At 42.7% G+C, this 17,685-nt stretch overlaps 1 protein-coding gene across 1 annotated transcript in view; it reads right to left on the minus strand.

The window, feature by feature from the left end:
* Positions 1-473, minus strand: part of ABHD5 (abhydrolase domain containing 5, lysophosphatidic acid acyltransferase) — a 30,396-nt gene extending 29,923 nt beyond the window's left edge. The window contains exon 1 of the mRNA XM_056336297.1: positions 263-473. Coding sequence (XP_056192272.1) covers positions 263-387 — 125 coding nt within the window. The 5' untranslated portion in view covers positions 388-473. The remainder of the gene's footprint in view (positions 1-262) is intronic.
* Between the last annotated feature and the right edge of the window lie 17,212 nt (positions 474-17,685).

Raw genomic sequence — 17,685 nt, forward strand, 5'->3', positions numbered from 1 at the left:
GCGGGACTGGCCGGGGGAGGGGACCCGGCGGGCCGCTCGGGCAGCCCGGCCCGGCCCCCAGCCGCGCGGCGCGGTGCCGGCCACCGCCGCCCCAGCGCAGCGGGCTGCACGGGCCCGGCGAGGCGCGGCGGCGGCAGGGGGAGGCGGGCGAGCGCAGCCCGCAGCGGCAGGGCACGGCCGGGGCGCCGCCGTCGGCTCCCTCCCCCCGCCGAGGGCACCCGCGGCGAGGGGCGAGGGCCAGCCCCGGGCCCGCTCCACTCACCCTTCGCTGGAGGTCTCCTCCTCGGCCATGGCGGCGGCGCGGTGGCCGGGAGCTGGCAGCGGAGGAGAGGCGGCGGCGGCCGGCAGCGCAGCGAGGGACAGCGCGACAGCGGCGGCACCGGCCATCACGCGCTCCTCCCTCCCTCGCGCCCGCCTGCCCGCCCGCCCGCCGCCTGCGTCATCCTCGCGGCGGCCACCCACACCATAGAGCGGGGCGGCCGCCCGCGGCCAGAGCGCCGCCGGGGCAGGCCCCGGTGCCAACCGCTGCCCGCGGGCGGGGCGGGGCGTTGTTGCGCGCCGCCGGGCGGGCGGGCGGGGGCGGCGGGTGGTGTCCGCTGAGGCGACCGAGTGGGGTCCGCGGGCCGCGGCCTGTGGGAGCGGGTCAGGGTACGCCTGAGAGGAGGGACGGTCCGGGGCGCTGCCCCCGCACCGGTGGCCTCGCTGGAGCAAGGCTTCCGGGGTGTTCGTAGGCCCCGGGGGCGCGGGGATCCCCCCGCCGGATCCCGCGGCAGCAGGGGCGGGAGGGCTGCGGCCGCCCGGCCGGGCAGGGGCTGAGGTGGCGGGGCCAGTGTCAGTGCGGCGTCGTGCTCAGCCGCAGCATCCCGCGGGGCGGCGGCGCCGTGCCGGTAGGTACCGGCTGGGCGAGGGCCGGTCTTGCTGCCTCCCCGCGGTGTAACGCAGGGGCTGCGCGCCGGGCGCTTACATCGAGGCGGCCAGGCCAGACCAGGCTAGGCCAGCCCACACGTGCAGCAGGAGCGGCAGTAGCAGACCCCAACCGAAAGCCTCGGACCCCCATCCTACCCCCCCAGGCATCATTGGCCGCAGCTTGCTCGGCGGGGCCCGCGGCAGTGGTGGTCAGCACTAGGGTCTCAGGCTGGTAGTTCGTGTTTGTGTTTACATACAAGCAGCAAATGAGGAGCTTTGGATGTAAGTTAAATACTATCTGTCCCTGAGGTGATTACCAGTAGAACCCTATCGTGATTTCCATTTTCAAGTGTTTTGAAAGACTTAAGTGCAGCCATGCCTGTGGGGAGGAGAGGGGTACGCTTGTTTTAGACAGCGTTTAGCTTCACGATAGAGGTTGCGTTATTTTTCAGCCGCGTAAGAGCTCTGTTTGTATTGAACAATCAACAAACCTTAACTGAAATAAAGCAGCAAGGTGCAGCCATTGGAAGGAGTGGCAAGATGTTTTTAAGTCTTGGAGAATATTGCCACTGAGCTTAAAGCACTTTAGAAAAACATATGGAAGATTGATTACTGTTTCTTTTGGTTTCTGAAATCCTTTGATAAAAAGCGTAAGGTTAATTTGCTAATAGCTGAAATTACTCAGAGCTAAAACCACTCTGCAATTTCAACAGCAGTGATTGTTGATACTACACTATCCCACCCAAAGTTTGTTTGGCTGTGTCACAATGGTTTGTCAAACTGACGTTTTTCTCTGGAGAGTGTATTTATTTTTTATTATTGCTCTGAAAGATTTTATTTACCAAAAATGTGACTATCAATGAGTGCAGAAGTATATGATCACTGGGAAACATTTGCAATGATGCTTTCTAGAATTTGCGAACAGCCTGAAACGACAGTTGCAAACGCTATGATTTTTTTTTTTCTTCTTAATTTCAACAGATTAGTAAACTTAAAACTTCATAAACAAGCTTCACACCCTACTCATAGAACGTGCAAGGTTCGACACAATTATCTCTGCAATTTTAATTGTGGTGCTCACACAAGCACTAATTGGTTACACTTGTTTAAGAATGTAAATGTACAAGTAGCCCACACCCACTCAGCAGCCCTTCTTTCTCTTACTGAGAAATGACTCAGTTTCTTTAGAGCTGACTTGATTATGTGGACAAATCAGCTGTATTTCTCTGCATGAAGAAATGACTGCGATAGTGCTGATAGTCAGAAGAAAGGATCATGCATCATTGGCTGATGTTGCTGTGTAAATAAATGAAGGACAGCTGTATTATAATGATAAGCAAACAGTTCAGATGAGTTTTTCCATTTTTGCATTTCAGAGAAATTTCTGGACACTGAAACTGTCTCTGACTTGAAGGGAATGGTCCCTGCCACTGTTTAATCTCTCACTTCTCTATGCTGATTTTTAGTGGGACTTGTATCTGACGCTTTTTATTGAATTAGTTTAATGTCATTCTCTTTAATAAGAGGGATATTACCCAATGTTGCTATTATAAGCCAGAATTTTATTTTCAGATCCATTCTTCTAACACAGATAAAGTTAAAATGGAAACACTTTCCTTTCTCACAGTGAAAAAAAAAAAAAGATAAATAACAGCAGATGCCTGCTCACTTTGTTGTTATCCTTACAGCTTCCGTTGCTGTACTTTTTTTCAGGGCAAACACCTTTTCCTGCTAGCATCAGAAAAAAAACCAAGTTCCCTTCGCTAGCAGAAGAAAAGCAATTGAGCTGACCTCACAAATTCCCCTTGTCCTGGACTGACATAAAAAAAATACCAATCTCCATGCTAGAGAAAGACTCCAGGTGATATTACGGAAGTTTTAGTGTCAAAGCCATCTTGCTGACTCTGGGTTTCACATAATAACTTTGAGACTATGTATGTTAGAGGCTAGTTCACAGTAATGATAATTGTTCTTACCTGTTTAACGTTTGGGGTTGTACTGACTGTCAATATTCTTCGAATACACAGAATTTCTGTATTATATGCACTATGCTTGTGATCCTGCTTTTGATCCAACAGAGGTAGCTACTTGTCAGCTGGAGCTTGTGACTTAATAAAGCATGAAAAGAGAGCAGTAGTGTTTATCACCCGCATTTTTTATAATGACCCAGTTAGCTATTTCTCCAAACTGCATCACAAATAGCTTGCTAAAATCAGTCTGAGCAAATAACAGAGAAGGTTGACCTGGCCAAGTATGTACAGACTGAGGGGAAAAGGTTGTTTATGCTTATTAATTATATGAACGTGAAAAAAGGCAGCTTGATGGAAGTAACATCATATACTGTGCCTATTCTGGCACCCCAGCTCACAAGCAAAGGGAATCACACTAGTTGCATCCTTGTGTTTCAGCAAGTATGTAGTTGATTACTGTACAGCCTCTGCAGGCCCTTTGTTTCTTGCTCCCACAGATCCTCTTCCCCTGAGTGTCTGCTCCACATGTTCTCCATCCTTTAGCTCAGGTGTAACTTCCACCTGAAAATGTGAGCCTTGCATCCCAGGTAGCCCAGGCTGAAAAGGAGAGGAACTTTATTTTGAGATTTTGTGGGGACTCAGAGTAACAAAGAAAAATCAGAATAAACCGGATTGGTTTCTGCTCATGATGCTGAGAGGACCTTGAAGCCATCATAGGATGTCCCTGGGAGCTCCTGTCTATGCCTTGCTGTCACTGGAGGACCTAGCTTATCTGCTATGTTACTTCAGGGGAGAAACCTAATGTTTGTCAGCTGCCTCGGGGACTGCAGCTGCAGGTTTTGAAGCTAGGTAAGCCTGGGTGGAAGCCCCAGTAGGGCCGGAGGACTGAAGATACACACAGCTCTCAGCATGTGTAAATGAGGAAGTCTGCCCAGAGTCCTGTTTGTGTTTCTCTGGGAAGAGTTCTTGGTGTTGCTGAGGTGGAGGAGGAATCGTGACATCAGCTGAGGCTCTGCGGCCTGGTTCTGGACTTCAGTATTATAGCAGTCTGGCAGCTGGATGTTTCAGCCTTGGGTAAGTCCGTGAAGAAAGGAAAAGTCATAACCATGTCAGTCTTTGGTAGCGTCTGAGGTTCACGTTACCGGGCACTTGTAGACCCCAGTGGTCCACAGGGGCACTGCAGCCCACGGGCAGCTTGTTCAGCTTTTTACCTATCTCACTGCTTTGTGGTCTCTGTGACAGTGCTCCCCAGTAGGCTGGAGTGACGGTCTGAGACCAATGGCAGCATGCTTGTTATGTTCCTAGTGTGACTGCTCCGTGTTATCCTGTTTCCTAGACATATCTGGGTGTGGGTGTGGGAAAAGAGTTTAAAATCAGTATAGGCTGACCAGGAAGTGTTCAACTTCTTGGAGGTCCTCCTTCACATTAATTTTGCCAACATCTTCCGACCAACACGTCTCTGCCTCTGATGAGCATAGGGAGGCTATTTTTACAGACAACCAAACTCCTGGAAGCTGTGAGGGGTGTTAGTGACATGGGAGACCCTCCTTGAAGCAAGGCTAGTGTCTTGCTACGGTCCTTGTGCCTGAGGCCTGCCCTGCATAGGGAAACAATCTATCTCAGCTTCTTGTCCTTTCACATTCTTGCTGTGCAGGAGGGCAAGATTTCTTGTGCCCCTTTCAAGACTCGTGTCTGATCCTGCTCTGGGAGCAGGTGCTCTGTGGACTGGGAAACTGATGATATTGTGGCAATGACTGTGAAGGGATGGTCCTGGAATAAATGGTAGGGCAAACAAGAGTCTCTGTGAGCCTGGCACTTGAGCAAAAGAGGTGCAGTTGAGGTTTTGCTGATTACTTCACCAGGGTCATGTCGTGTAAGTAAAGTAAATAGCAGTGCTGACTGAGTTGCTGTTTGCAACATCTCAGAGCGGGTTTGCATTCAGAGCCCCAGAGCCCCTATAGCACCATTTTGAAACCGTGCCCACAGCAGTTGTGGTAGGAAGTTGGGTAACTATGTGCAAGAGTCAGCTATGAGAAGGCCAGGAGAAGTTTAAGTGCTCCAAGAAGCAAATGAACTGCAAAGCGAGGTGCCTAGTATCGGCAACAGCTGAGACCATGACAGGCTGTGTTGCTAGCCAGAACTTCCATCTTGTCATACTTGGCTATTCCAGAGTGCATGACTCACATGTGATTAACCTGAAATTCCTTCCTGGATACAGGAGTGGCTGGGGAGAGACAAGGTCTCGTGTTTTCAGGTGGGTGGAAGGGTGCTTCCATCAAGGGTAGACTCCCATCAAGGCAGACTGTGTCTGCCTGGGTCATAGGCGCTAGCTGTGAGAACCCGTACCAATGCGGCATGCAGCTCCATGAGTCAGGGCGTGTAATCGAAGCAGCGTCCCTGTGCCACAACCTCCTGTTTTCCTCAGCTGTGAATGTGAATACCTACGTGAACACACAAGCTGAAGACAGATGAGCCTTCCAGGCTTTCTGGAGAAATCCACACAGAGCATGAGGCTATTCTAGTTTTGATTACAACCAGTAAGAAGAAGCAACTAGCTGAAAAGGTCAAGGTAAACTTTAGATGAGATTGACCATGAAATAGCAGTGAGTTAGTCGTCTGCAGAACCAGAATGAGGAGTAGGATCAACGTAAACTCCATGAAAGTGAGGAAGGCAGCCTTCAGTGACCTTGGAGAAGAGTAAAGCAGGGGTCCCCTGGGGAACTTGTATAACGAGTAAACGGAAAAGAAAGAGTGAGTTCACAGGAGTTGCCAATCCTAAGAATACATATACAGGTTTTCATTGTGAAGTCAGCAACAGTAGTCAGGAAACCAGCCTGGCTAAATCACTCAAACTGAAGAAACATGTATAGGGAAGGAGAAGTCAGATTAGACTATTAGGGCTGAGAATAAAAGTATAACAGAAGCATGTAGGAAAAAATCCGAAAGGTACAAGCGTGAAATGAAATGCAACTAGCAAGCAAAATGAAACCCCCACATCACTCTAAAAGCCCACTAATTGTATGAGGTAGAAAGGGTTCTCTGACTGTGAAGTGAGAAAACTAAAAGGTGCCAGGAAGGCAGACTAGACTTCACTAAAAAAGATGAGTAAAATAAGGAAACTAATGCATTAGCCTCAGTTAAGTAAATGGTAGAATGTTTAAGTTGGGTATTTTCAAATTGACCTCGGAACTCTCGTTAACTTCGTCCTAGCAGATTTAAAGATCTTGCTAACAGAATCTCAGTGTCAATAGTCAATGTCTTTGAAAGTTATGGATGTTAGGTAGGATAGAGGGAGGCTGTAAAGTGACAAGCATGGTGGAGAGAATGGAGGAGAAAAAAGAGAAGGTATGAAATTACTAAGCAAATTAATTTAAATTCCTAGAAAAATAGTGAAAAATATATTTGTACATCCCTGAAAGATAACATAAGGACAGTAACCGTCAACAAGAAATCACGTCTCAAAAATCTGATTGCCTTTACGACAGCATGACATATCTTATGTATAGAGAAGAGCTATAGATGCAACATGTCCTGAGTTTCAGGTAATTTTTTATATGATTCCCATAAGCAAATTAATGAAGCACGTTCCACATTGATCTGCAGCTAGGCGTGTGCAAAGCTTGTTGGAAAACCAGAGTAACAGGGTGGTACTCTATCAAAATGGAAATGTGTATCAAGTTGGATTGCACAGATCCAGAATCTGGTGACCTGGACAAATGCTTATAAAAGGGAACATGCTTATTGAATTTACATATGTATCAGGCTGGGAAGGAGTATGTATGCTGGAGCACAGGGACAGAATAAAAAATGGTTTTCAATTAGAAATATGAACAAAATGGGAAGCTACTCAACCAAAACAGCTGCAGACCTATGCAGGAATAATCAACTGGTAGGGAAAACTGGTTAGGTAGCAGTTCTGTACAATAGTAACTCAGGCTCTGAGTGGGTCACAGACTGGGTGTGAGTCAACCGTGGCTTGTTATTGCAAAAAAAAAAGATAAGCGTCCTGCTGGGATGTATTATGAAGATTAGAATTTGCAAGACTTGGCAAAGAATTCTGCTTTGCTTAGCAGTTGTAAAGCTAGTTTTGGATGTTGCACGTGAAGAAGGATGTGGACCACCAGGAGAGCAACCAGAATGTCAAAGGGCCTAGAGAAAATAGTGACTTATTTCAGATTGGTTAATTAGTGAAGAATAAAATGAGTAGGACATTTTGTCAACATGTCCACAAATATGTCCACCAGGGGCAGAAATTGCAATCAGGATATTTTAGGTTAAACATTAGGACAAACATTTTGCAAGGGAAGAGGTACTGGAGGAAAGATTGCCATGGTATGGTCAGGGTCTGTCACTGGGGTCTTTAAGAACAGTCTATGTATATATCATCCATAAACAGAAATTTAGTAGGTGTAGCGGAGCTGCCTGGAGGCAGGGAGGCTATCCATATGACTTTCTGAGGACCCTTCAGCACTATGTTTCTATTGTTGCTAATACCATAGAATCATAGAATCATTTGGGTTGGAAGGGACCTTTTAAAGGTCATCTAATCCACCCCCCCTGCAATAAGCAGGGTTATCTTTCACTAGATCAGGTTGCTCAAAGCCCCGTCCAGCCTGACCTTGAACACTTCCAAAGATGGGGCATTGCTTCTCAGGGCAACTTGTTCCAGTGTCTCACCACCTTAATTGTAAAAAACTGCTTCCTTACACCAAATCTAAATCTAACCTTTTTCAGTTTGAAACCATTGTCCCTTGTCCTATGACTACAGGCCTCGGTAAAAAGTGGATTCTGCCTACCAGTACACCCCTTGTCCCATCTCATGTCCTGGTTTCCGTGCCTCTCCACTTGATACTAATTGAAGGTTTCAACCCAAAAAATCCTCCTCATAATCCTGCTCCTAGTTAAGTTAATTTACCTGTGAAACAGAGTGCAACTTCTCTGTTGTAATCCTGATCTCATCCTAACCCGGTTGGCTGTAAATAAAAACTTGTGCAATGTTTTGGAGTTTTCTTTTTACATAAAACTACATCTCTTTTTTTTTACCTTAAAATGTATGTTGTAATACACAACTGGTCAACAAGCTCCAAACATCTGCCATGGGTAAATAAAGGAAGTGTCTTGTGGGTATTGTACTTGATATCTGGTAAACTCTGAACCTGAGAATTTCCAGTCATTACCGTTGAGAAATAATTTCCTACTGCAGGCTTTTTTTTTTTTTGTTAAAAATATGATCTTTAATACTTCTCTATACTTGAAACAAAATAATAAATTCTAATGTTAACCAGATTCATAAAAATAAGCGTTTTCCAGACATGTTGAGTCCCATTTATTTATGTATACAACATTAGCAAAAAATAATTACCTTTACTAGTAATATCTTTTGCTTTGTGTGTGTGAAGAGAATATTGAAAGCAGTATTTAAAGTCTGTAAACATGTTTGGTTACAACTATTTAATTGTTGTTTCTTCTTTTGAGATTAATTTCTCTTCTTTTGTTCTTTTTTAGTAATAAATTAGAGCTCAGTAAGGCAAAAAGAAATATTTTTTATTTACACTGATTCTAGCTGGTAGAAAATAGTAGTAGTAGAGTGGAAAATATTTCTCTTTGTGGAGTTTGGCCTTTTTAACATAAAGATCACTTTTATAAGGCGATGCCAAGATGAGTAACTGCTTAAAAACTCAGTTTAGAATTACTTCCCCCCCACACACACTTTGTAGCTGCTGCCGCTGGCCAGATTCAGCCTTGTGAGTTGTTTTTTTTTGAATCGGGGAATTCAGTAAAGGAGAACTCAGTTGTGTCTGTGGTGCACTATTTTTATTTACAAGAAATGTACACGAAGTTCTGTTTCTCTGAAAAAAAGGAAGACTCGAACAACACAAGGCAGATGGTCTGTTTACAGTTTGTTCTTTTGACTTTCTCTTGGTGACGTACAACTTGCTTCTCTTGCTCTCTGTGACTTTTTTCTATTTGTGTGCTGGGTGCTGATGACAACAGATACACACTGTCCTTCCAAACTATACTCAGCCTTTGCATTTGCATTCAAACCGCAGTGCTACCCTTTATACCACATACTTTATACCTACCCCAGTCTTGTCATGTTTGTCCAGATTTTAGCCAGTATTTTTTACTGTGTCAGTTATTGGTAAATAAAGCACATTTAACATGATTAGATAATTCTGTTCTGCCCACTATTTTCAGCAGTGCCCACAGAACAAAGTCAATGGCTACTCCCAGAGACAACAGATCTACAGGATAAATTGATTAATTAAATATGTATTTATGTAATCTTAGTGTTCAAATTGTTGTGGTATAGGGCAGCATGTATGCTGCATTTGGGTCTTTTTTCCTTCTCAATGAAAATACACTATCACTTCTGAGGGAAAAGGGCTCTTTCTCCCTCTGCTATTTCCCGCAGGACTGCAGGAGAGGGCTGGCTTTGAAACTTCTGCTTCCCACAGGTACAGAATGGTGCTGAAGTGTTGCTGTGAGAGACCCACGGAACACAGAGATAAGTAGGAGGAAAGGACAAGTGACCTTGCTGTGCACAGGGCAGCTTTTTCCTCTCCTGGATGCTGTGAGTCTCAGCTGAGATCCTAATTCAGCTGCCCCGCAGCTTCGATCTATCACGGCTGCATGATCTGCCTCTGTGTTGGGCAGGGAGCGCTCATGGAGTTCAGAGCTTGTCCAAAGGTGGGAAAACCTGCAGTTCAGCAGTGGAAGAAATGGCTCCTGTGAGCAGCACTGTTGGTGCATCTGAAGTGGCAGAAGCTCCGTTTACAACAAATGCCATCCACGAGTGTTCAAGGATTTAACAAGGCAGTCTCTGAAATGGAGTAAAAATCTTTCAGAGAGGAAGAGAGTATAATGTTTTTCCTGACTGGTGTGGAACAGACTTATTCTTTCATTGTTACCACACCTGCACCTCAAGACAGCTAGCTGTCACACCTCCAGGTAAGCTCCTTGGTGAACAAGTTCTTCAGATGAACTGACTAGATCCAGATGGGGTGCCAACGGCAGCTGTGGTCACACCTTTTCATTAAATCAAACGTATGATTCTGTGTGATGTAGGGGAGTTTTGTCATTGACCTAATTAGAATCAAAAACAAATCCAAATAGCCGCCTGCAAGACCCTGTGATGTCAGTGAAAGTTCTGCCATTGTACTTTTGTACCAACTTCTTAACACACCACAACTTCCATCTGCGTGTGCACAGAGACCCAATCAACTAGAGCTTCTGAGATAAAGCTGATCAAAAATAAAATACTGGACCAAAATCTGCTTTGAGTTATTTTATGTTTCATACAAATTTAACTCCATTAATTGTTGGAATTTCTTTTCAGTTGCACTGATGCAACCAAGGGCAGAGCTTTTGCCTCAAGTGTCTCCCCAGCTTCAGAAAACCTTCTGATCAGGAATCTTTTAATTTCTTTCATTTTTCTTAATGTTATTTCACTAACCCTTCTTTAGCTTTGCTGATGAATATACATTTGATTACTAAATTTAGTGCTTCTCTTCACATGACCTATTTCTTTTGAGTCTTAATGCTGTTGCTTGGATACGCTTCTCTCTTCTGAGGCACTTGGTTTCATCTTGCTTTTTTCTGTGCTTTGGGCAATACAAATTGATTGTTATTGAATATTTTTTCAGGTTTTTAAATTTATTTGGTTTGTCTGGCACCTTGGTTTCAGCAGAACTTTTGTCTTTGATTGCAGATCTGTGGTTTTATGTGTAGTATATCCTGTGTAACATTGAACAGCTTGCTATTCTTGCTTTTCTTTACAATCAGCTACAAAAAAGACACCATAATGCCAAGTAAAGGCCAATTGCTACACAACTTATGGGAATATGAATATTTATAGATAAACAGGGAGAGATCCAATTTCCTTTTTGTATGGGTACTGTAGCTGCAAGTTAATTCCTGGAGTACCTTACATGCATTCATCTTTTTGTTTTAGTCCTGGGCTAGTAAAAGTATACAACCAGGAATAAACTAAAGCATTTTAATGTGGGCTGAAGTATTCTTACTCATGTATGGAGTTTTGCTTACACCATTTTGAAAAAGATATAGTAGACCAGAACAAAAAAAAAGCTGAAGGAAGGGTGGCAGAGACTTTCAGTGATAGAGAATAGCTACCATGTGTGAGGAAGTTAAGTAGGTTAGAATTATTGGCGTAGAAGAGTGACGATGGAAAGCAGCACAGGAAAAATCTTTAAAGCAGTGGATGGTGTAGAAAGGTGAACAAGAAGCAAGCATTCACATAATCTCACAATACAGTATTTAGGACCATCCTGTGAATCATATAACAGATGAAAAAAAATCACGAGGGAAGTACTTTTTCAGGTGACAGAAATAGTGGAATGGGATGCTGTTGCAGACTGAAGAGAAGTAGGTAGGGTAATGTTTGCTGGCTGCCACTGAAGATAGTGGTGACATACAAACCCCATCTCAATGCTTTTGTCACTGATTGCTGGAAGCTGAAAAAATGTACAACAAGAAGCTTCAGAGCATGTTGCTAGGTTTTTGTATGGGTTGTATTCTGATTTATATAATTTGCCGTCTGGCCTACGCTGCTACATTTTCACTGCTACTTGTAACTCTGCTTATTGGAGTAAAGCTAGCACACGTATACACCACCACCACCACCACCACCACCACCCCGTACGCCACAGGCACATCTTGATTTTGTTGTGTAGGGTGTTTTGGACATGTAGAGCAATTCTGAGAAGAAAGGGGAAACTTTTGAAGTTTACTTTTGTCAAAACATTCCATATGCTTACTGGTATGTGGCTAAGTAATCACACTGACGTGAGTGTTACTGTGTATTTTCTTTTTAGGCGCACCCAAAGTTTCATTATGGTTTGTACTGCTGGAGAAATAATAGAAATCAAGGGAAGTTCTGTGCAGCGAGCAGTAATTGATGGGGATGTGTTATGGAAACACATGCCTGAAACAAGTTAAGTACTTGGACATTCCATTAGTTAACAGTATTACCAAATGTTATTTGTATGAAGACATTACTGTAGGCTCTGCGAAAGAAAATAAATGCATATGCTTGTTAATGATCACAATGAGAATAATATATATAATCATGTTCTTCATGGGTAACTTCTTGTGTAAAGAACTGTTGGCTTTTGAGGCTAATGCAGAACACTGCTCTCAAGAAAAAGAATAATGTGCTCACCTAACTAGAGAAGCAAAAAGCTAAATAAGGTGCTTAAACATAGCTGACTAGTACCATTTTAGTTGCTTTGTGGTATATCTCTCCTGTCCTCCAGCTGTTGCTTCAGAAAGCTGCAGATCTGTCATCAGTCCTGTGGTGTATCTGCCAGCCCTCCACAGATATCTTTGATACCCAAGGGTGTGTCAAGCGGCACTAGATGATGCAGACAATCTCTGTGTGGCAGCTGAAAGGTCACCCAGGGGGCTCTTGCTGACACTCCTTCAGGTAACAGAACTGTGGAGGAATCTATCTGGGGAACCAATTCCTCACCTAGATGTGTCAGAGCACTGATGTACAGCCCCAAAAATGCATGTTTATACAGCTAGATATCTGGACTGAACTTAGTGGAGTCAATACTAATAGATCACACTAAAAAAATATGTATATGTGAGTTATGCAAGAGCAGGTTCTACACCGTATGCAGTACAGTACTGGGTACTACTACTTTGATTAAATTTTTACTTGATTTTGGTACCTAGTATGGAGGAAACTTTAAGAAAGGTCAGATAAATGCTAAGGTATTGTTTTTTCTGGTCTTTTAAGGAACTATTAATTTTCTTACCATTTTCCTCCTTATTCAAGTATGTTCAGAGCCTGTTGAAATTGTTCTGTACAAAATGTACATTTAAAATAGCAAATAAATGTATGACTTTTGAAATTAAAAAAAATATGGTGAACTAGCTTTATTATCGACTGCATCCCTCAGAGCTGAATAATGACATGTAGTGAATAAATCAACAATTAAATGTAACTACCCCATGACAAACAAATAAAAAAAATTAACAAAACAACCTTTACAGATCTAGATAAAAAAATCAAGTAAGATATTAATATTGAGTGAAAAATATCCATCAATAAATAAATAATTGAAATAATATTACACGAATAATACTATGTTACCGTAAGAGATTTACATTTTTTTAATAAATGTTAACATTTTTGGCAAACGTATGATGTTGTTTTTCTTAGTATTTATCACACAACATTACTTTGGTCATACAACAAAACCCCAGGAGTATATTGAGATGTTCTGAAAGCACGTTTAACTAAATGAGGCACAAATGTTGCCTGTGAAGTGCAAAACGCCTTTCATCTTTGAATCTTAAAGTCCACTTTAAAAATGTCAGAAAGGGATGTGTGTTTGATTACTTTGCAAATGATTAAGGAAAAAATCCAATGTATCTGACAACTCAATATTGCTTCTCATTAACAATTGCCTAAGCAAGGGGTATGGAAGACCTAAGTGTATTCACAACATGTCTTTCTTCTGGCTAGATGATGCTGATATCTACAGTCTTACAGCATGCTGTGTCAGTGTTGCCAAGTGGATCATTACTGTCAGTGTGAGGGACTGTAATTATATCATCTAATATTGCCAGTACTTATACTAATTCTGCCATTTACCAATCCCCCTGCTTTTAAGAATGTTAAATGTCTAGAATGTTTTAGGTTGGAAAATTTCAAACCTAGGTCAGTGTGCTTTTCAAACTTCTCTGAATCAATAAAGCTCTGTAGCCTGTTCTACAAGTTGTTGCACAGATCTGTATTTCCAGACACACGAAGATCACCATTTCCAGCAGGTTCTACCTTTCTGGCATGTGGTAAGCCATGTCTCTAAACATGGTTGTCATATACCACTAAGGGCAGCCTTTCAGCCCTTACCACCAGCAATCTGTAAGTGCCTGAGGACTGTCTTGACTGTGTGTGTTACTGGTGTGCTTACACCGGTGTGGTGACTACTTGTGGGCACCTGAAACCATCTCACTTAGTCTGGAGGTGGGATTTCAATTCAGACAAGCTGGCCCAGCTGGGACATAGTGTCAGCCCTGCTTCTTACTCTCACTTTTGTTAGTAAGCTGACAGCTTTAGAGTGACAACATAAAGGAGTGCTGACAGTCACCCAGTATTTCCCAGCATTTCCAGAGTGTCCAGAAGAGCAGACAAGTTGTCTCATAGTTAAGTGAGAAAGAGACATAGATGCTGTTGCAGGTGTGGATTTAATAAAGCAATAGAGGATTTAATCCTCCCACACCTCAATGTTAGTCTTCACTGCCTAGCTCCCTGCTGTGATACAGGGAACTGGTGCTATTAGAATAGCACCTCAGCTTCTCTCGGTCTTCAGCCCCGTGTGCCTGGGAAGAAGCTGTGGCTGTCTCTTAACAGCCAAGAAGGATACGTCTCTCTGCCTGCACATCCACACCGTTGTGTGTCTCAGTCCAGGGGGGCTGCCTACCTTGTGTGATCTCTGGGGGAGTGTGTTCTTGCCAAGTAGCCTGATACGGCCAGGGTGTGCACCTCCACTGCATGGCCCTACACAGAAGACAGCAGCTTTCATCTGTCGTCTTCATGAAGAGCCTCCATCCACCCCTGTACTTGCAGTAACATATAAAGCATTATGTTTCCATGAGTCCCAGGGCCTTATATGCAATACTAGTTGGACTCACTGTGTGACTCACAGCTTTAAATACACCCACGTACACCCAGGCTGGACTAACTGAGATTGTCTGTACCCAGACGCCTGTCACTCTCATTAAATCTGAAGTGAACACAAACTCTTGGTTATATAACATAATACCAAAATACAATTTTATTTTTACTGAAAAAGAAAGAAACCCCAAACAGAACTTGCATTCTGTACTCTGTTTTCAGTACATGACTTCAGATCCCCCAGGAAAAAGATTTTTAAAGGCAATATTAATTGTTAATCTTTTCTTGAGTTTCACTTGACATTTGATATTAAGAATGGAGAATCCTTTTTTAATTTAATGTTTTGCATAGCTTATTTCACTGTAGTACTCTTACAAAAGAGCAGCCCCTTCTGCAGCTTAAAATGGGGCAAATACTAAACTCTTCTACCATTCCATCTTACAAACACCAGACATCTGCTTCAGAAGGAACTAAATGAGGAGAACAGAAACAGGACTCCTGCTTTCTACCACATTGCATTTCTAATTACTGATTGGAGAGTATTTTCACTGAAATAATTTTTAAAGTTAGGTTTGATACATCTGAGTGTGCTTTAAATCAGATTACAGAATTATAGCCTACAGAAACAAAAGACAAATTCAATGACCTTCATAAAATCAAAGTTTTTCTGTACAGACTTATAATACTGAATTTTATGTGGACCATTTGATACTAATAAAGATAATGTAGCAGTCTAATTAGTTAGAATGTATAGAAAATTCTTTAAATTTACAAACATTATGTCTCTGCTATTTCTGAATGTATTACTATAGCAGGTCAGGTTAAATTTTTTTTTTTCAGTTTCCCTCAGAGTGCCTCATGTTCCCCTGAACTGACAGAACATACCGTATGTCTTTATTACCCCATGCTTTGAACATTTGATGGCAGCACTGGGACGCATGTGGACTCAGATGGTGAAAAACTGTACCAGACTCTGCATTCAAGGAACTAACTGGACACCAAAAGTACACATTGAACTAGATCAGCACATGCAGCCTTTTAACAATAGCATATGCACACCTCCTTGTTCTGTCAGTACTTTGCTTGCCAGCCCTGTGGAAGAGATCACAGCAAAAGACTTTCTCTTTTGGTTCATCTGATTTTTCTTTAATAGCTAGTATTACTTCAGTGATTGCTTTGCAGTGTTTCACTGATTATTTCAAATGGTACTATTTTCATTAGTTCAATATTTTGTTCTTGGTGTTGTTAGTTTCTAAGGGGACAAGTTCCATAATTTTGCAAAGTCCGGTGACCACACTTACATTTTGGTCAAAAAAATCAACAGTGATTTATTCAAGGCTTGCAACTTTTATTTCTGTTTTGGAGCCTTGGATGAGTAGGTAAGTGTATACATCAATTGGGGGTCACCTGAAAATGGAGGGGAAGCTATGTTTCTGAGTATGTAGATGTCGTATGTAAACTAGACTGATGTCAGTAATAATTACAAGCTTGGGCCCTTAGAAACATAAAATAACAGAAATAGGATATCTGCGGTTTCATATATTTAACTATTTTTTTCATCTTCCAAGCAATGGTGAGAACAGTCAAATGAACAGATGTACAATTCATACTAGGGGATAGTAAGTAAACAATGAAATTATATGCGGACTTGCAATTGTATTATACAATACAACAGTGTATACTGTATGAAAGGAAAACAGATCTCAGAGTCTTTAGATTTAAAACTGTTGGACAGCTGTCAAATCTATGATTGTTTTGCCAGCAGTATGCCAGTGCTACAGCCCTTGCCTAACTGTATAAGCCAATGTATTTTCCTAGAGGAATCAATTTATGACAGTTTGAAGAATCAGCTAGAACTTACACAACTCATATTTTCATAACCAAGGGCTCCATAAAAGACTAGTTCCCAAGATATGCTTCAAGTTAAATAAAGGTTAGAGTAAAATGGACTGTATAAAGTAAAGATGCAATATCTGCATTTTATATATGTACTTTCATGCAGTTGTCTGTAAGAACACATGAAATATTTCATAACACACAATAAAACCCACCATGTGTGCATCTGATGTAGTTTGGAATGGCTGATGGTATTCCTGCCCTCTGATTTTGCTTTGCCTTAAAGCCTCGTGCTGTAGTTGTCCAGCAGCTGAACAGCAGCTGAATTCAGGCACAAGGGTTGAAAGGCAACTGGAATCATTAACTTCTTCAAACCTCCTATGGCCATTCCCATTCATAATTCAGACCCCTCAGAGTAGGACTGTAAGGGGATTTATCATATCGTTATCTTTGGTGAGTGTTGCTTTGAAGGTATTGTCTGGAAGGACTTTTACTGAATACTAAATTCCTGATCTTGCCTCTCCCAAACCTTGGTTAAGCTCTTCCTGCTATGATCATAATTTAGCAGCCTAGTTAAGAGTTAGCATAATCTTCCTTCAGTCCCTAAATCCAGGCAGAGGTGCTATTAAAAGAGCTATTTGAAAAACCCAGTCTACTGAAAGGCTGTATCAGATGGTGCAGTCAGGGACCTCTGTGAGGCATAGCCCTCATCATAGCACCATGACTACTGATGAATCCAGTCTCTGTATGTTTTGTTACAATGCATTGAATTCTGCTATCTAATAACTCATAGCAATTAACCAATTAACCTTGCAGTACTGTTTCTCGCCATGGACTAACAAATAAACCAATATGTTCTGCCCAGGTGGAATGAACTTTGAATCTTAGAATCACAGAATCATTCAGATTAGAAAAGACCTTTAAGATCATCAAGTCCAACCATTAACCCAGGACTTTCAAGTCCACCACTAAACTATGTCCCTAAGCGCCATGTCTACATGCCTTTTAAAATACCTCCAGGAATCGTGACTCAACCGCTTCCCTGGGCAGCCTGTTCCAGTGCTTGTTAACCCTTCCTGTTGAAATTTTCCCTAACATCCAGTCTAAACCTCCTCTGGTGCAGTTTGAGGCCATTTCCTCTCGTCCTATTTCTTGTTACTTGGGAGGAGAGACCGACACCAGGATTCTTTTTTTTAAATCGCCTTTCAGGTAGTTGTAGACAGCAATAAGGTCTCCCCTTAACATCCTTCTCTCCAGGCTAAACAACCCAACTCGTTCCTGCAGCTGCTCCTCATAAGAAGGTGGTTCCTTCACCAGCTCTGTTGC

Source organism: Falco biarmicus, chromosome 4, assembly GCF_023638135.1.
Source record: "Falco biarmicus isolate bFalBia1 chromosome 4, bFalBia1.pri, whole genome shotgun sequence".
Lineage (NCBI taxonomy): Eukaryota > Metazoa > Chordata > Aves > Falconiformes > Falconidae > Falco > Falco biarmicus.